The sequence below is a fragment of the Lutjanus erythropterus genome, chromosome 23 (assembly GCF_056507025.1).
Source record: "Lutjanus erythropterus isolate fLutEry1 chromosome 23, fLutEry1.hap2, whole genome shotgun sequence".
NCBI classification, from domain to species: Eukaryota; Metazoa; Chordata; class Actinopteri; order Lutjaniformes; family Lutjanidae; genus Lutjanus; species Lutjanus erythropterus.
In genome coordinates this window covers 12,315,580-12,330,453 of record NC_139339.1, presented here as the reverse complement: position 1 = coordinate 12,330,453, position 14,874 = coordinate 12,315,580, and the positions used below count along the sequence as shown (strand labels likewise).

At 40.3% G+C, this 14,874-nt stretch overlaps 1 protein-coding gene across 2 annotated transcripts in view; it reads right to left on the bottom strand.

Moving 5' to 3' along the window:
• The window catches only part of arap2 (ArfGAP with RhoGAP domain, ankyrin repeat and PH domain 2), a 169,915-nt gene that overhangs the window by 45,036 nt on the left and 110,005 nt on the right, over nucleotides 1-14,874 (bottom strand). For both annotated transcript variants that reach the window (XM_084711724.1, XM_084711725.1), the window contains exon 16: nucleotides 8,948-9,092. In XM_084711724.1, coding sequence (XP_084567850.1) covers nucleotides 8,948-9,092 — 145 coding nt within the window. The remainder of the gene's footprint in view (nucleotides 1-8,947; nucleotides 9,093-14,874) is intronic.

Genomic DNA, 14,874 nt, shown 5'->3' with positions numbered 1-14,874 from the left:
ACCTTGTGGGACTTGTAGTATATTTGCAGTGGGGTATTGGTACTTCTGTAGAGGTAAGAAGAGTCTGAATAGTCTGATGTGTTGACGGCTGCACAGAGGTGATGATACCTCCATGTATGGTGCCTTGGCATTTTATCTGAAAATACCAAAAATAGGGTGAGTACTGTACGCTTGTTTTTGAGAAGTGAAAGCAATCTGTGTCCTTTTTGATCATCAAGCTGAGCTCTGACTTGTCTCAGCTGTCTGTGGAATAACACAACTCCCAGAAAACAGATGAAACCAAATGATGAAAGTATGCTTGTTTGTCCTGTTTACTTTTAATTTGCTGACCATTAAAAGTGAAATATACTGTTTTAGCCACAGCAACAACCATCGATGGATAAAAATAATATTAGCACATTTCTAAACACTGCTAAATGGGACGATATCTTTAAAAATTTGACAAACATGCATTAAAAATAGAGTTTATGACATAATTTAGGTGCCATGCTATTGTAACAATGGCCGATTATTATCATCCCACAGACCGTTATCTTGAAGTGGCACATTTTTCAGAATATTGGGCCACTGAAACAGTTGGCAGTCCCCATAATTAATTAAAGCTTTAAGTTTGTTTTTGGAAAAACAAAGCTTTCTTAAAATGGAGACTTTAATCAGCCATTTATTTCATCGAATGCTTCAAACTGTCTTGAGTAGCAGTACATTTTTGGATGACGGTTTTCTATTAAACACAGGGTTCGACACTAAACACGACCCGATGGCCCGCGGCCACCAAATGTTACGCTACGGCCACCAAATATTCTACGGCTGCCAAGTTTTATCCCCCACAGCCATCAGTACAACACATCATCAGTTGTAGATCTAGACGTCATTGGTGTTTCAGCCTTTCATCACAATTTATTAATTATTACATTTGGGCCACCAAAAATGTACCTTGGCCTCCAAATGTAGGGGCTTGCTGACCCGTGGGGCCAAGTGCCTAAAAAAAATTTTCATCTGCTTGCAAATAAATCTAATTTTCTTCTTTTCATTGATATTAATTCCTCTAACATATCTTTCATCTCTATTCATGTGTAGAGACATTCATTTTTTATTGATATACAGACACATTAGCGTTGAGTATGGCATGCTGCTTTAATGTAATGTAGTTGAGATATTCAGATCTAGCCTTGACAGTGTTATGAATGTGCTTTTACACAATGTGTGTCAGAGAGAAACATTCACTCTTCTGGTGTGTATATGCACAAAAACACCAAATATAAAATCCTTCATGCACTCACTCACACTTGCAGCCAAAACCGCAGCTGTCTGAAGCAAAAAGGCAGCTATTAATCTTTGTTGGTCTGTCTCTCTCTCTCTGTCTGTCTCCCTCTCGGCGAGGCTACAGAGGTTAGAGTATCACTATCTTAATGGTTTGAACACGCACTGCCAAGCGGTAGCTCCTTTTCCATTGGAGCCTCTAAATGCTACAGCGATGGGTGTTTAAGGTGGCGTGTCGCGGGGGGTCACGGCAGCGCTGACTCGCTCTCTTCTCACGCGTGTCAGGGGAACAGGCGAGACATGGGTGTTTGTGTGCCCCCGTGTGACCCCGTCGCCACTGCCTGCCCTCCTCCTCCTCCTCCTCCTTCCTCCTCTTCGCCGGCAGGTGTGCAGGCGCTTGTTAGAGGGGGTCCCAGAGGGAGAGTGAGGGAGGGGGGGGGGGGGCGGCGGGGTATGGCGATGCACCGGGCAAATGGTATCATAAAGAGAGGACAGAAGGAGAAGAAGGATAAGAGATGAACGCTTGCATTATGTGTGTCCCAGAGGGAGGGAGCGGCTGGGGAGACAAGGGAGACACATTCTTGTCCTGTGTGTGTGTGTCTGCAATTTTAAATGGTTTGAGTCTCTCATGTCTGAGATGCTTTACATCTTTTAGATGCTTGTTTTCCTTCTGTTCTTGGTGTCCTTCTTCTTTCCTGTTTTCTTGTATATTTCATACAACTTTACACTTCTGACGTCTCTTGTTTTGTTTGCAGCCGCACAAAAGAACAGGTTACTGGGAGAGGTCAGATTAAAGGGCGAGTTTGGTATTTTTCAACCTGAACTCTTTTTTCCCATGCTTTTGTGTCTAAGTGACTAATGGTGACAACATTTTTTTTTAACTGTTTCAGTAATGAGCAAAGCCGCTGCAGCCATCAGCTGTGAAACAGGCTGCAATGTAATCTGTATGGGCAACAGTGCTCCATCATCCACTAAAATGATTGCTTTTACCACTACAAGCTCAGATTGTAATTTTAAATGTCTGAGAACATTGTAGAAAGGATCGCTGTAGAAACAGATGCATTTTGTTTAACTAGAAACAGCAGCTCAATTACTCTCGCCAAACTCACCAAACTCCATTTAGAGAAACTGTAATTTTATTATCATTCAAACATGACAGAAACAAAGTAAAACTCACCAATAACATCGTGGCTGGTCTTTCTGCTGCTCGAACATTCACCAACTCTGGTTTGGTCAAAATAAATCATTAAATCGCAGAGTCAGATGTGAAAATATCAGGAGAGGAGGGAGAGGGAGGTCGCACGCAGCCAGAATATTTTCACATCTAACGCAGTGAATTAAAAGTTTGCTTTGACCAAATAACCAGAGCTGGTGATTATTGGAACAAAAAGATGAGCAAATACATTTTTGGTGAGTTTTATTTTGTTCGTCTCAAGTTTGAATGAACTGTGTTTTACAATTTTAAATGGACTCTGGTGCCTCTGATGACAACAAAAAAACAGCTCTGTCTGGTTAAAGAAAATGTATCTTACTCTTTTACAAAAAGGGATCCTTTCCATAATGTTGCCAAACATTTAGAGTAACAGTCTGAACCTGTCAGTGGCCAGAACAAGTACTTTTAGTGAATGACAATTGTATTCACCCCTAAGATTTATACTGCAGTCCTTGCAGCTCATTTTGTGGCTGCCAGCTGAGGTGATCTATTAGACAAATGTGTACTTGTAAAGCATTTAGACCCCCCAGTATGTGAAATTATGGCTTATTTTAGGTGTATTAGTGATTAATTTATTGTTTTCTTTTTCTTTATCTATTAATCCTCACTGTGGAAACTCGTCTGGTCGCCTGTGCAAAGTGACAAATAACTAAAGAAAAACAAGTCAGGCAACACATGCAAGACAAATTGCTGTAAGAGCAGTCGTAACACCGACACGCAATCTCCTAAACATCCCAAAAGGACATTAGTGTGGCTCAGGAGCCTGCACAGCCACTAAATACAATGGATCAGTTATTAAATAAAGGACAGATCATTAAGTGATGCACCTAAAACAAGACCAATAAAACAGGCAATGCACATAAAAGGAAACATAACTTACTGCTCAGCTGTGGAAACAGACTTGTTCAAGCTTTATTTTATCTTGGTTTCACTTGGAGTCAGACCTTTAGTTCAATTATTTTGGATGAGAGCAGTATTGATCTTTCCTTTCACCCACACTGCTGCCACAGCAATACTCGCAACCCTCTGAGGTCTGATGTCTGAAGTCCTACACACGCACACATGTAAAGAAGATGTTAAACTGTGGTTAAGCACGTACATTAGCGAAACAGGATGTATATTCGTCAGGATTTTTTTCTGCGTTGGCCAGATTTCTTTTAATCTTTTCCTCCGCTAAATATAAGACGATGACAGATGCAGAAAGCAGACAGCGTCCTGGTTATTTAAGGTCGTGTAAACTCGCTGTCTGTTACTAAGCACCCGCACAAGTGTGCTTATCTGATCACAGCCTCAAGTGACACTGACAGAGGAAATGCAGTAATCAAGATGTATGTGTACAATATGTGCAGAGCAGAAACTAACAAGTATTTTCAGTTCTTTTAGATTAAACTGTCCATTATCTGTCCATCACAACTGACTAAAGCCCAAGGTGATCAGTTTTTTGTTTTTTTCATCCAACTCTCCCAAAAAATATTAGAAACATGCTTAAGCAGGACAAAGCAAAGAAAAAAAATCCCTTTGTGCTTGAAAAAATTACTTCAAATCCAAATTGATTTTCAAAGCAGTGGTGGGTTAGATTTCTGTGAACCGACTAATGGATTCATTCACCGATGCTTTCCACCCTGCTTGTGTGTGTATTTATGTTTTTTTGTAATTTTTGTAAAGGAGCAGATTGTAGAAGTCAAATCAATTTTATTTTGTACAGCACCAAATCATGACAGAAGTTACCTCACTTTTCATACAGAGCAGGTCTGGACTGTTATCTTTGTAATATAATTTGGAAAGACCCAATACTTTCCACCAAGAGCAAGCACCTGCTGATAGATGGGGTGAGAAAACTTCTTTTTAACTGGCAGAAATATTGAGCAGAACCAGTTGTACAATATTTATTTTATATTATAAAAAGACTAAATAAGTGTTTCCCATCATGTACAACCATACAGACTATATACACAGTATATACTCTGTTTAAGTCAATACTGTTGACTAGGTTTAGGTGACAAACTATACTTTTAAGGGCACCAACCAAATTACATTGGTACTACGAAGTACCTATTCACATTAAATCAACTGGTGCCAAACTACGGTACCTGAGAGTACTTCAGGATGAGAGGGCAAGACCAAGTCAGAGAGTCAGGGCAATGGCGAGCACTTTTTAAATTGCAGTGCTGCTGTATTTGCAATGTGAAATTCAAAGTTGGCCAGGGCAACACATCTAACCTGAGGAATCACTCTGAGAGAGACAGACACACACACACACACACACACATCCACGCTCTCACACTATGCCCCGGTGACAGACTGTGACAGGCTGCGGGTTGTGGGGACGGATTTGGGACCGGAGAGGGAAGTGGCAAGAGGTTTTATTTAATGTGGTGAGTAAAAAAAAGTTCTAAATAACAACAGCAAATAAATAAGAAAGTGGGAAGTTTGGACTGTTGTTACAGAGAGACTAAAGAACCAAAAAAAACAGTATTGTTGGGTACCGGTACCATATTACAGATACCGTAGATAGATAGAAATAAGGGTTGCAAAAGGGTTCTTCTTGAGGGGCTGAGGTTCTGCCCAGAACCATCTGCTCCTAAAGAACCCTCTGGTTTGGAAATGGTTCTGTGTAAGACTAGTGATTCCATTAGTGGAACCTTTTTATCCAAAGAATCCTTTTTGGAAGAAAGAGTTCTTCAAGGAAGGCGAAATCCTTGAAGAACTCTTTCGTCAAGGGTTCTCTGTACCATTCTTGGTAGAACCCCCTGAGTGTGTTCTAGATAAAACCCTTGGAATATAAAAGAATTCGTGCCAGAACCCCATGAATGTGTTCTAGATAAAATCTTAGAACATAAAAAGGTTCTCAATAGAACCCTCTGGGTTGGATCTAGATAAACGTTTTAGAAAAAAACAGTATTGTTGGGTACCGGTACCATATTACAGATACCGGTACTGGTATCAATTCAGATGTGAACTATGCCCAACCCTTTTGTTAACATGACAATAAACTCCAAGGCAAAACAATTAAAACGCCTTTATTATCACTGCACAGTCACGCGTTTCAGCATACAAGCCTGTGTCAGAAAACTGTTTGTTTTGAGGTCCAACATGACCATGCAGGGACAATAAAACCATTTAAATAGTTTTAAAACAGAATGCCTTGGAGTTTCAAATGTTCTATTTAAGTACAGTACAGAACGTCACACGCTCATTCCGGTGTGCCATAGTAAAAAAAAATGTTCTTCCTGTGATTGAGTAAAGTTTGACAGAACTTAAAGGCACTGTTCCTTGTGGAGGAGTGTGCTGCACAAGATTCAACTGTAGTTTAAACATGCATGAAGTTATCTATATGTATTTCTGTAGGTTTTTATTTTTTATTTTCTCCTTAAGGCTTTGTGTGCTCTGAGAAACTCTTAATAATATATACATATATATATATGTATATATATATATATATATATATATATATATATATATATATATATATATATATATATATTATATATATATACATATATATGTATAACCCATCTCGCTGACAGAGTTAGCGACGAAGCTCTTCTAAGAGCCTTTAAAAACCTGAAGCTAGTGAGTGAAAAAGAGAATGAAATGGTGCAAAAAGCAGCCAAAAAGATGAAAAAGAAAAACAGGAAAAGAGCAGAAAGGTTTGTTGCCAAGGTTTTCAGTTGAATTTGAAGGTCAGAATCGACTTAGAAACACTCTTGTCGAAACAGGCGGATGAGTGAAAAAAGTCCCTAGAAAACCTCAACTTATCACCAGCCAGCACACTCCCTTTGCATTAATTCCTTAGGAGTGGGTTTGTAATATTCATACAACTTTAGCAGACGTATGTGTCTGGGCCGCGCTATAATTCACGGTGTCCTCTGCCACGGTGAAATTACCCAAATGCTGTGTTTAATGGAAGCGACACCTACGGCCTCCTGTAGCGCGGCGATAGGCTGCTGGTGGGAGTGTGTCATCTGCATACGTTAATATTCATGAGCGCCAGACAGTCAAGAGGTGAGGCGTCCCTCGCTCCCTCTGCTGCGCAGGCATGCTGGGAACGCTGGAAGTTGCAGGAGCGAGAGGGAGTGAGGCAGAGTTTAATCTAGTGAAACGTACAGCCATTATGAGCGTTAGCGACAGAGAAATAATAGCCTTTCTGGGGGCGAAGCCATGACCTGCAACAGGGATGTATGTGCCAAGCTAAAAATGGTACATGTCACTGTTGCTTTGTACACTCTTAGAAATAAGGGTTGCAAAAGGGTTCTTCTTGAGGGGCTGAGGTTCTGCCCAGAACCATCTGCTCCTAAAGAACCCTCTGGTTTGGAAATGGTTCTGTGTAAGACTAGTGATTCCATTAGTGGAACCTTTTTATCCAAAGAATCCTTTTTGGAAGAAAGAGTTCTTCAAGGAAGGCGAAATCCTTGAAGAACTCTTTCGTCAAGGGTTCTCTGTACCATTCTTGGTAGAACCCCCTGAGTGTGTTCTAGATAAAACCCTTGGAATATAAAAGAATTCGTGCCAGAACCCCATGAATGTGTTCTAGATAAAATCTTAGAACATAAAAAGGTTCTCAATAGAACCCTCTGGGTTGGATCTAGATAAACGTTTTAGAATATATAAAGGTAGAACCCCCTGGGTGGGTTCCTAATAAAACTTTGGAAATATAAAAAGGTTACTGGTAGAACCTGAATGTGCTGTAGATAACCCCTTGGAATATAAAAAAGTTCTCGGTAGAACTTCCTAATTTGGTTTTAGATAAAATCCTAGGAATATCAAAAGGTTCTTGGTAGAACCCTCTGGGTGGGTTCTAAATAAAACCCTTGGAATATAAAAGGGTTCTTGGCAGAACCACCTGGGCAGGTCCTAGATAAAATCCCTTGAATATAAAAAGGTTCTCTATAGAATCCCCCTAAGTGTGTTCTAGATAAAACCCTAGGGATATAAAAAGGGTCTCAGTAGAACCCTCTGGGTGGGTTTTAAATAAAACCCTGGGGATATAAAGAGGTTCTTGGTAGAACCCCCTGGGTGGGGGATACAACACTGGGCATTAAAAAACGTTTTCAGTAGAGCCCCTAGGTGAGTTCTTCCTAGCAAAGGTATAAATGTTCTCCGTAGAACCACTCATAGGGGGTTCTGGATGAAACCTTTCACAGATTGTTCTAGGTTTAACGAAATATGGAGGATTGTAGGTAGAAGTCTCTGACAGGGTTCAGAGTGGAACGTTAATAAAAGGCTGAGGAACAAAAAAAGCATTGCTGAACCCTTTATGGTTTTAGTTAGCACCTTTATTTCTAAGAGTGTAGCGTCTGCTGACACACAATATGATCACTGTAACCTGTCAGGACTGTTTGAATGGGTCCAGCTCATTAGAAAGGTCACAGTTTCAGCTGGCCAGATGTGTTTCTAATGGCTGTATAAATAACATTTACAAATAAAAGCATTGTTCCCTCTTCATAACATCTGCTGCTGTCATTAAGGACCTGGCTTATGCTTTAATCATAAGCCATTATCAGACTCCTCGCTCGGGAACTGGAGCACACACACACACACACACACACACACATGAACACACATACAGTACGACCCAATGGGAGTAGAGAGAGAGGGTGATAAGAAAGGATCGAGACATCTGTTTTCTTCTTTGTGTGTTTGCAACACTTCCACAAGAAATAAAGAAAAGTTTGCTGTCGGAGCAACTTTTTTTTTTTTTTTTTTAACCGAATCATTATATGTGTGAAATGAATGGAGGGAGGGCAGTTAAAGCCGCGCCGCATCTCCGCCAAAGTAAACAGTAAAATATAGCACTCATAAAGCCCTGATGGGTTCTGTTAAATTGAATAATGCTCAAGTTAAGATTATGCTAATGAGCCATATGACGAGGGAGAGAAACTATAAACAAGCCTGTGTTTACACGTGTGAGACTGTGTTCACGTTAAATCACGCTGAAGCTCTGTAATATTACAGGTGTGGAAAAGTGTAATTTAGCCAAACAAAATAAAATAAATCATATAACCGGTGTTTGGATGGGTTCAGCATTGTGTAACCTTAAAGCAGGTTAAACAATCACATATAAATTATGATTTAGCAGATGGGATGAAAATTAAGCACTTGAAATTGGGTTGATTGTGTGTGTCTGTGTGTATGTAATGTGTGAGGCGTTTGTTTATGAGAGAAAATTTGAATTCTGAGTCTTAACAAAAGCCCTACAACCTGGATGTGTTAAATACAGGATTTAGATTAAAATTAAATGTTATATATTCATATTAATACTCTAATAAAGTCCAGTTTTGGTGACTTTAAAGCTTTAATGTTACTTGAATATAAACCATTTAATCCAAAGTTTAGGTAAAGAAAACACTTTCATTTTAAAATCAAAGTTTTCTGATCTTGCCACAAAAGTTTCCAGTAGATTTTGGAGATCGAAAGTTTACCACTAGACAGCTGCAGTGTGTAAACTCTGCGCGTGTTTGTTTGTGTTCATACCCAGCTCCAGTCATGGTCTCTGTGTTGCTGGCAGCCAGGCTAACCACTTCAGTGACGTCCACCCTGCCGATGGCTGACGGGCTTCGCTCGCTCTCATAGTAACTCAGGAAGCCGCCCTCCAACGTACACCACCGACGGGCCATGTCTGAAATATACACATAATCATTACTGAACAAAAATATACAGATGCAAAAAGGGAGATAAAGGCTGCTGGTGGAAGGGGATGTAAACCCCAGTTTCTAGCATCAGATTCAGACACTTTATACACCTGTTAGCCAGTGAATTTTTGTGGGAGCATATGTTTATCACGTCATTAACATACGTTTTGCTTTAGGTGAATCGGTTTTCAAACAGGGGTACGGGGACCAACAGGGGTCCTTGACTAGGTTGTCCCCATCAAAAGAAGGGACAGAACGTTTTAGGTTTTACCACTTTTTTATGTTGGGACAGCATCAGAAGAAATAAGGGTTGGCTGTTTTGACTGATTGTGATTTATTATGATCATAATTTGAGACAATTTAAGACAAAATCCTCTCAAACTGGGAACTGGGGATCCATGGTCTAATGCCCATCTATTGTAGGGGTCCTTGACATGAAAAAGTTTGGGAGCGGCTGATTTAGGTTGTTTCATCATTCTATGACTTACATTCATCCATTAGCCACTAAAATTGAATCTTAAGTTCTTAATAAGAAATGCAGATCTGTGAGTAAGACTACACTGAACAGCACTCTGTGTGGCCACTAGTGTTAATTACAGTAGAATGGCACATACAGTTTCCTGTTTTCTCTCAAAGAAATCCAAATTTTATAAATAACACAAATTAGAGCAAGTGGAAAGGGATCACAGCCAGAAAACAGCAAACATGCTACCTGTTGAGATAGTGTGTGTTATACTTTTATAATAGAACCAATGTTCTGTGATATATGTTGCACTAAAATTAAGCCTAAAATTGCGGCAAGCGGCAGCACCACCTTCAACTGCCCCTGAACACTATGTGTAGAAACCAGTTGCAATACTTACATGCTATATTTATCCACCAGTAAAAGCAGTGACTACAAAAGCTGAAACTTAACTGTAAAACTAATATTGAAGAGTAATAAAGACAGCAAGTTGACTCCCTACTGTCCGTTTTTCAGCAGCATCAACCTTAAGTTTGATAAAAGGTTATATTACTAATATCCACCAAAGGCTACTGGTCAAACCGAGCCAAGTCAGTCTGTAGCAGCAGAACCCCACAGTGTAATGAACTAAACAGAGAGCAAGCAAAAGTGCACTGCATTGCTTGTTAATTTAACTTTTTAGTTAAAAAAAGATTTCTTTCTTCTTTCAAAAGGTACATAGTCTCAGTTCAAGCAGCTCTGGCTGAGTCATCTGACCTCTTCAGACCCATTTCCTGGATCTAGTCAGGCCAATCACAGCTGAGGCATCTTTGATATTACGACTATACAGAGGAGCACAATTGCAGAATTATTGTGAAAGAAAAAAGAAAAAGAAAATGACGGCTGTTGCTGATGTTGAACTGCTTCTGTTGAATCCAGTCTTGCATCAGTATTCAACTAATTAGATAACACATATTTCACTATAAAAAGAACAAAAAACAAAGATGTTGAAGTTGTTGGTAATAAAGATGTGATGGGATTTGATAAGTTTAATTTACCAACCAAGCTATGTCACATATTTTGTTGCTCTGATTGGTTGTAGGACCATCGAGCTGCATCAAGAGGCATTTTTCTCTGTGCCCATTAATAACTCCCCTTGGAAATCAAAAATGAATTGAGAGGCTCTCGACTAATTTGCATTTGTGAATTGGTCTGGAGATGCCAGGCTGGAGATTAGTAACCTCCTTAAAAATATGGAGTGTTGGGAAAACATTTTGTAAACTGATCTGATGTTAATTTAAGACTCTTTACAGCCTGGAATGCTCCAATATGTCTAGTGCCTCTATAGGATTACTACTGTAGAGCCATGCATTTGCATACTGATAAAATTTAACAGATTGGCTATTGTTTGTAAAGTCAGAAAAAGGAATTAATTAGAGCCTGCAATGTCAGTGATTGGTTTGTGAACAATTAGCGCAACTCCAACCCCATTTAACACATCTAATGGCTCTCCACGAGCTAAGACGGCGCCACCAAGAAATTGTTTTCGCAGATAAGGACGCATTCGGATTTTCACACATGGATGGATGTATGGAGATGCAGCAGTATCATAGGCCTCCATACTTTTTTTCTTCTTCAGGGTGCAGTTTTTATCCAAAGCTAAACCATGCGACTGTAAAGAGACCACATCACCTTAGGGCCAGGATTTCAAGCCAGCATCCCTCCAGAATCAACATCCAAGACACAATGCTGGAAAGCAAAGGAACATTCTTACTGTAATTAGTAAAATCTCAGTCTAAAGACGACTGGCAGATTGCGGTCTTTCTTTCCAAATCAACAAAGGAAGTCTTGGCAGGGAGTGAGGAACACTAACACCTCACTGCTGTGGACCAGTCCGCCACAAAGTTTTAACTTAATGATTGCAATCAGATGACTTAGTCCTTCATTTTTCTGTCCACTAGAGGACAACTGAGCCGAGCACGGCGCACGTGAGGGCACGCACACAGAACAAAAAGAGTTAAGAGACTCCAAGTGCCGAGCAGATTTCAATCAACAAACATGATCTCAGTGGAAAAGCTGGAAAACACACAACATTGTCTTTCATGATTGTCTGACTGTGCGATTTACATAGCCAATGAGCATGAAGTTCATGAAAACATACCTAATTTTGGATTTTCAAAGTCACCGTGCCATCTGCTTTTTTGTTCCGCAACAAATACACACACACAAACAGCCCCCTCTCCCCTTCCCCTCCACACCCCCTGTCGCTTGCGACTCCAAAGTTTCCACTGTATTCATCTCATGAATATGCTAATTGTGCATTCCTCTGCCAACTGTGTGTGATGTTTCTGAAGGAACAGATATAGTTCCAATAAAAAAAGGAAGTGTCTACAACTGGCTGTTAAAAGAAAAAGGATGTGATAAGCATAGGAAAGGAGGATGTCAGTTTTGCTCTATTCACCCTCGCACTGCCTCTCTGTATGGCTCTTTCTGACTTCTTCTTTGTCTTTTCCTTCTCAAAAAAACAATTTAGACACGATTCTGCGTGCAGCCTTAAAACTGCAAAACGACTAATATCTTGTTGCCTACTGTGGCATTTAAAAAATACTGTCCTTTGGACCCCACTTTGCTTCAAAATAATTCCGGCAGCTGAAGAATTGTCATCTCTATCTGAAACCGACCACACATGCAGCGGTTCTGTACGTGTGTGAGTGGGAGAAAGAGAGTGACTGACTCTGGTATTTAAAGTCATTACTAGTCCAATCTATCTGACAGGACGCGCTGTTGTCTTGGTGACAGAAAAGATCGTAATGCACTTCACTTCCGCTGCAAATGTGTCCCTGGATTGCTGAGGTTTTTGCAGAAAATGTCATGTCCATCATTTTCTGCCAGAGAGTAGTTAAGTTCTTGTTTTGTGCTATATTTTTCTATAAACTTGCCGTCCTTCCCTCTGTCGCCCCTCTAATAGGGTGATAATTGAATGCTGTCATTTGTGCAATCTGAAACACTCACACAATCATCTTCCTAAGAGGCGCACTTGATTTGCTAACTGACGTCAGTTGCTATCATAAGCTGTAATGTCACTGATTATCTAGACACTTTGTTTCATAATGGTCCCTGTGGTTGCAGAGGTTATTAGGGAGTTAGGTTATGTATGAACAGATACTGAAACAGGTATTGTCTAGGGTAAAGGTTCCCAGCCTGGGGACATGGAAAATATATTACATGTTCTTTTACATTTTGTTTATCTTAGCCAAGCTAACTGGCTGCACAGATGGTCAGTCAGTCGATTAGTCCGTCCAAATTTTTGGTCCAGACTTAAGTATTGGACTGCAAGGAAATTTTGTACAGATGTTCATGGACATCAGAGTATGAAGCCAACTGACTTAAGTTTTCCTTGAGAGCAGTAGTTCTAGACCCCCAAAGTTGGTCACAGAATAATTTCTGTCTTTAATTTCTCTAATTTCTATCAGCCCCTTAATGACATTCAACATAAAGGATTAGCACTCATAAATAAATAAAACACAGCTTGGATCAAGGAACATATTTCACTATTAGTTAAACCTATAAACAAGCATAAAAAGGGAAGCAAACACCAAACAGATGTGTAAACAGACAGCTGTGGACACCACAGCAGACATGTACAGTAGTAGTTCTGTCGATGCTACTTTCTGGAAACCACTTGGAGGACAGGTGCCGACGGTCTTCCGTTAGCTTGTTGAAACGCAGAGGCCACGCAGTCAATACTCATTCAATACTTCATTGTCTACTCAGTTGACAACATTATAAAATTACGTTTCTTTTTCATCTCTGTTTTTGTTGGAAATTACTGGACAATTTGACCTCTAAAATAATTCAAATAAAACAAGGAAAACTCTTTGGTTGACCTTGTCACAACCAGTAGACATCCAGCGATGAGGGGTCTCAGGAGACATTACTTCGTTTTGAGGGTTCACAAGCCAAAACAGTTGGGACCAACTGGTCAAGGGCATGTACAATCTCAAAGGGTATAGAAGTTGAAAAATGTAAATGAGGGGACTCAAATGTCCGAATATATCAGAAATATTAATAGATCTCATTTTGATGTTGGCACATGTGGCATCTGGATCCCGTCTCCTTGAACAGACAACGTGTGACAAAATCTTTTATCTACACAGTAGAAAAGGGTAAAAAAAAATGTTTTTAATTTCCTCTCAAGTCCAAAGAGAGAGGCGTTAAAAATCCCACTGTGAATCTGGGAAGCAAATTGCTGCGGGATCCTGGGTCCAGGCTGTGTGGACACATGAATAGGCTCACTACTCGACCAACGAGTTTCTAACGAATTATCCTAATAATGGCCGGCAAACCCACAGGAACAGATTCCCACATGAGGTCTTAACATGCTGGGGAAACTGAGCAGTTGGGAAGGATGGGGATTAAAGGGGGGGGGGGGGGGCAAAAGGTGTTGGGAGACTACAAATGTTTGACAAATGTAATTTCAGATACAGTTATCTCTTCTGGGTTTGAATTGTGAATGAATATAAGGGATTTGGTAGACTGAGAAGAAGACATAAGGGGCTATGGTGACAGGAATTAGACATTTTCATTGAAGCCTGAAAGTAAAAGAATAAATCAAACCAGGAAGAAAGTTGTTCCAATATAACCCAAGATATAACAATTACTACTGGTGTGACTGCCATTTCTGCAGTGGTGGGAATGCCTCACAGGGGCTGTCTGAGCTGCAGGGGCACAAAAAATTAAAAGGGCACCAACTGTACATAGCGGGGCACCAGCTTGGTCAATGTTGTGAGGCATTTATAGCGAAATAGTTCCTGTTTCTTAAAATATAACGTGTGCATAGGGTATCCTAGAGGGCTCTTTACCATGTTTTGTCCTTTATCACATTTTGTCCATTGGAAGGGCAGCCTAGAGGACACTTAGCAACATTTTGTCCACTGGAGGGGCAGCTGGGGGCACTTTATTACATTTTGTCCAATGTAAGGGCACCCAGACAGCACTTTACCACTTTCTGTCCATTGGAAGGGCAGTTCTGTTCACCCTATAAGACACTTAACCACACTTTGTCCACTGGGAGGGCACCCAGAGGGCATTTTACCATGTTTAATCTGTCTAGTTGTGCTTCATTTTTTTAAACATGGGGACACCGGAGGGGGCAATCATCCCAGATACCCACCCTTGAGTTCACCAGTGCATTTCAGTAACATAATGACTGCAGTGTAAGCGTAGAGAAGTTGCAATGGGTTCTGTTCTGTGGAGTTATTCAGCTGTGTTGGAATCTGTGGCACAAGCTACTTCCGAGCACAGCAGTGAATGCGTCTTTGGATGCC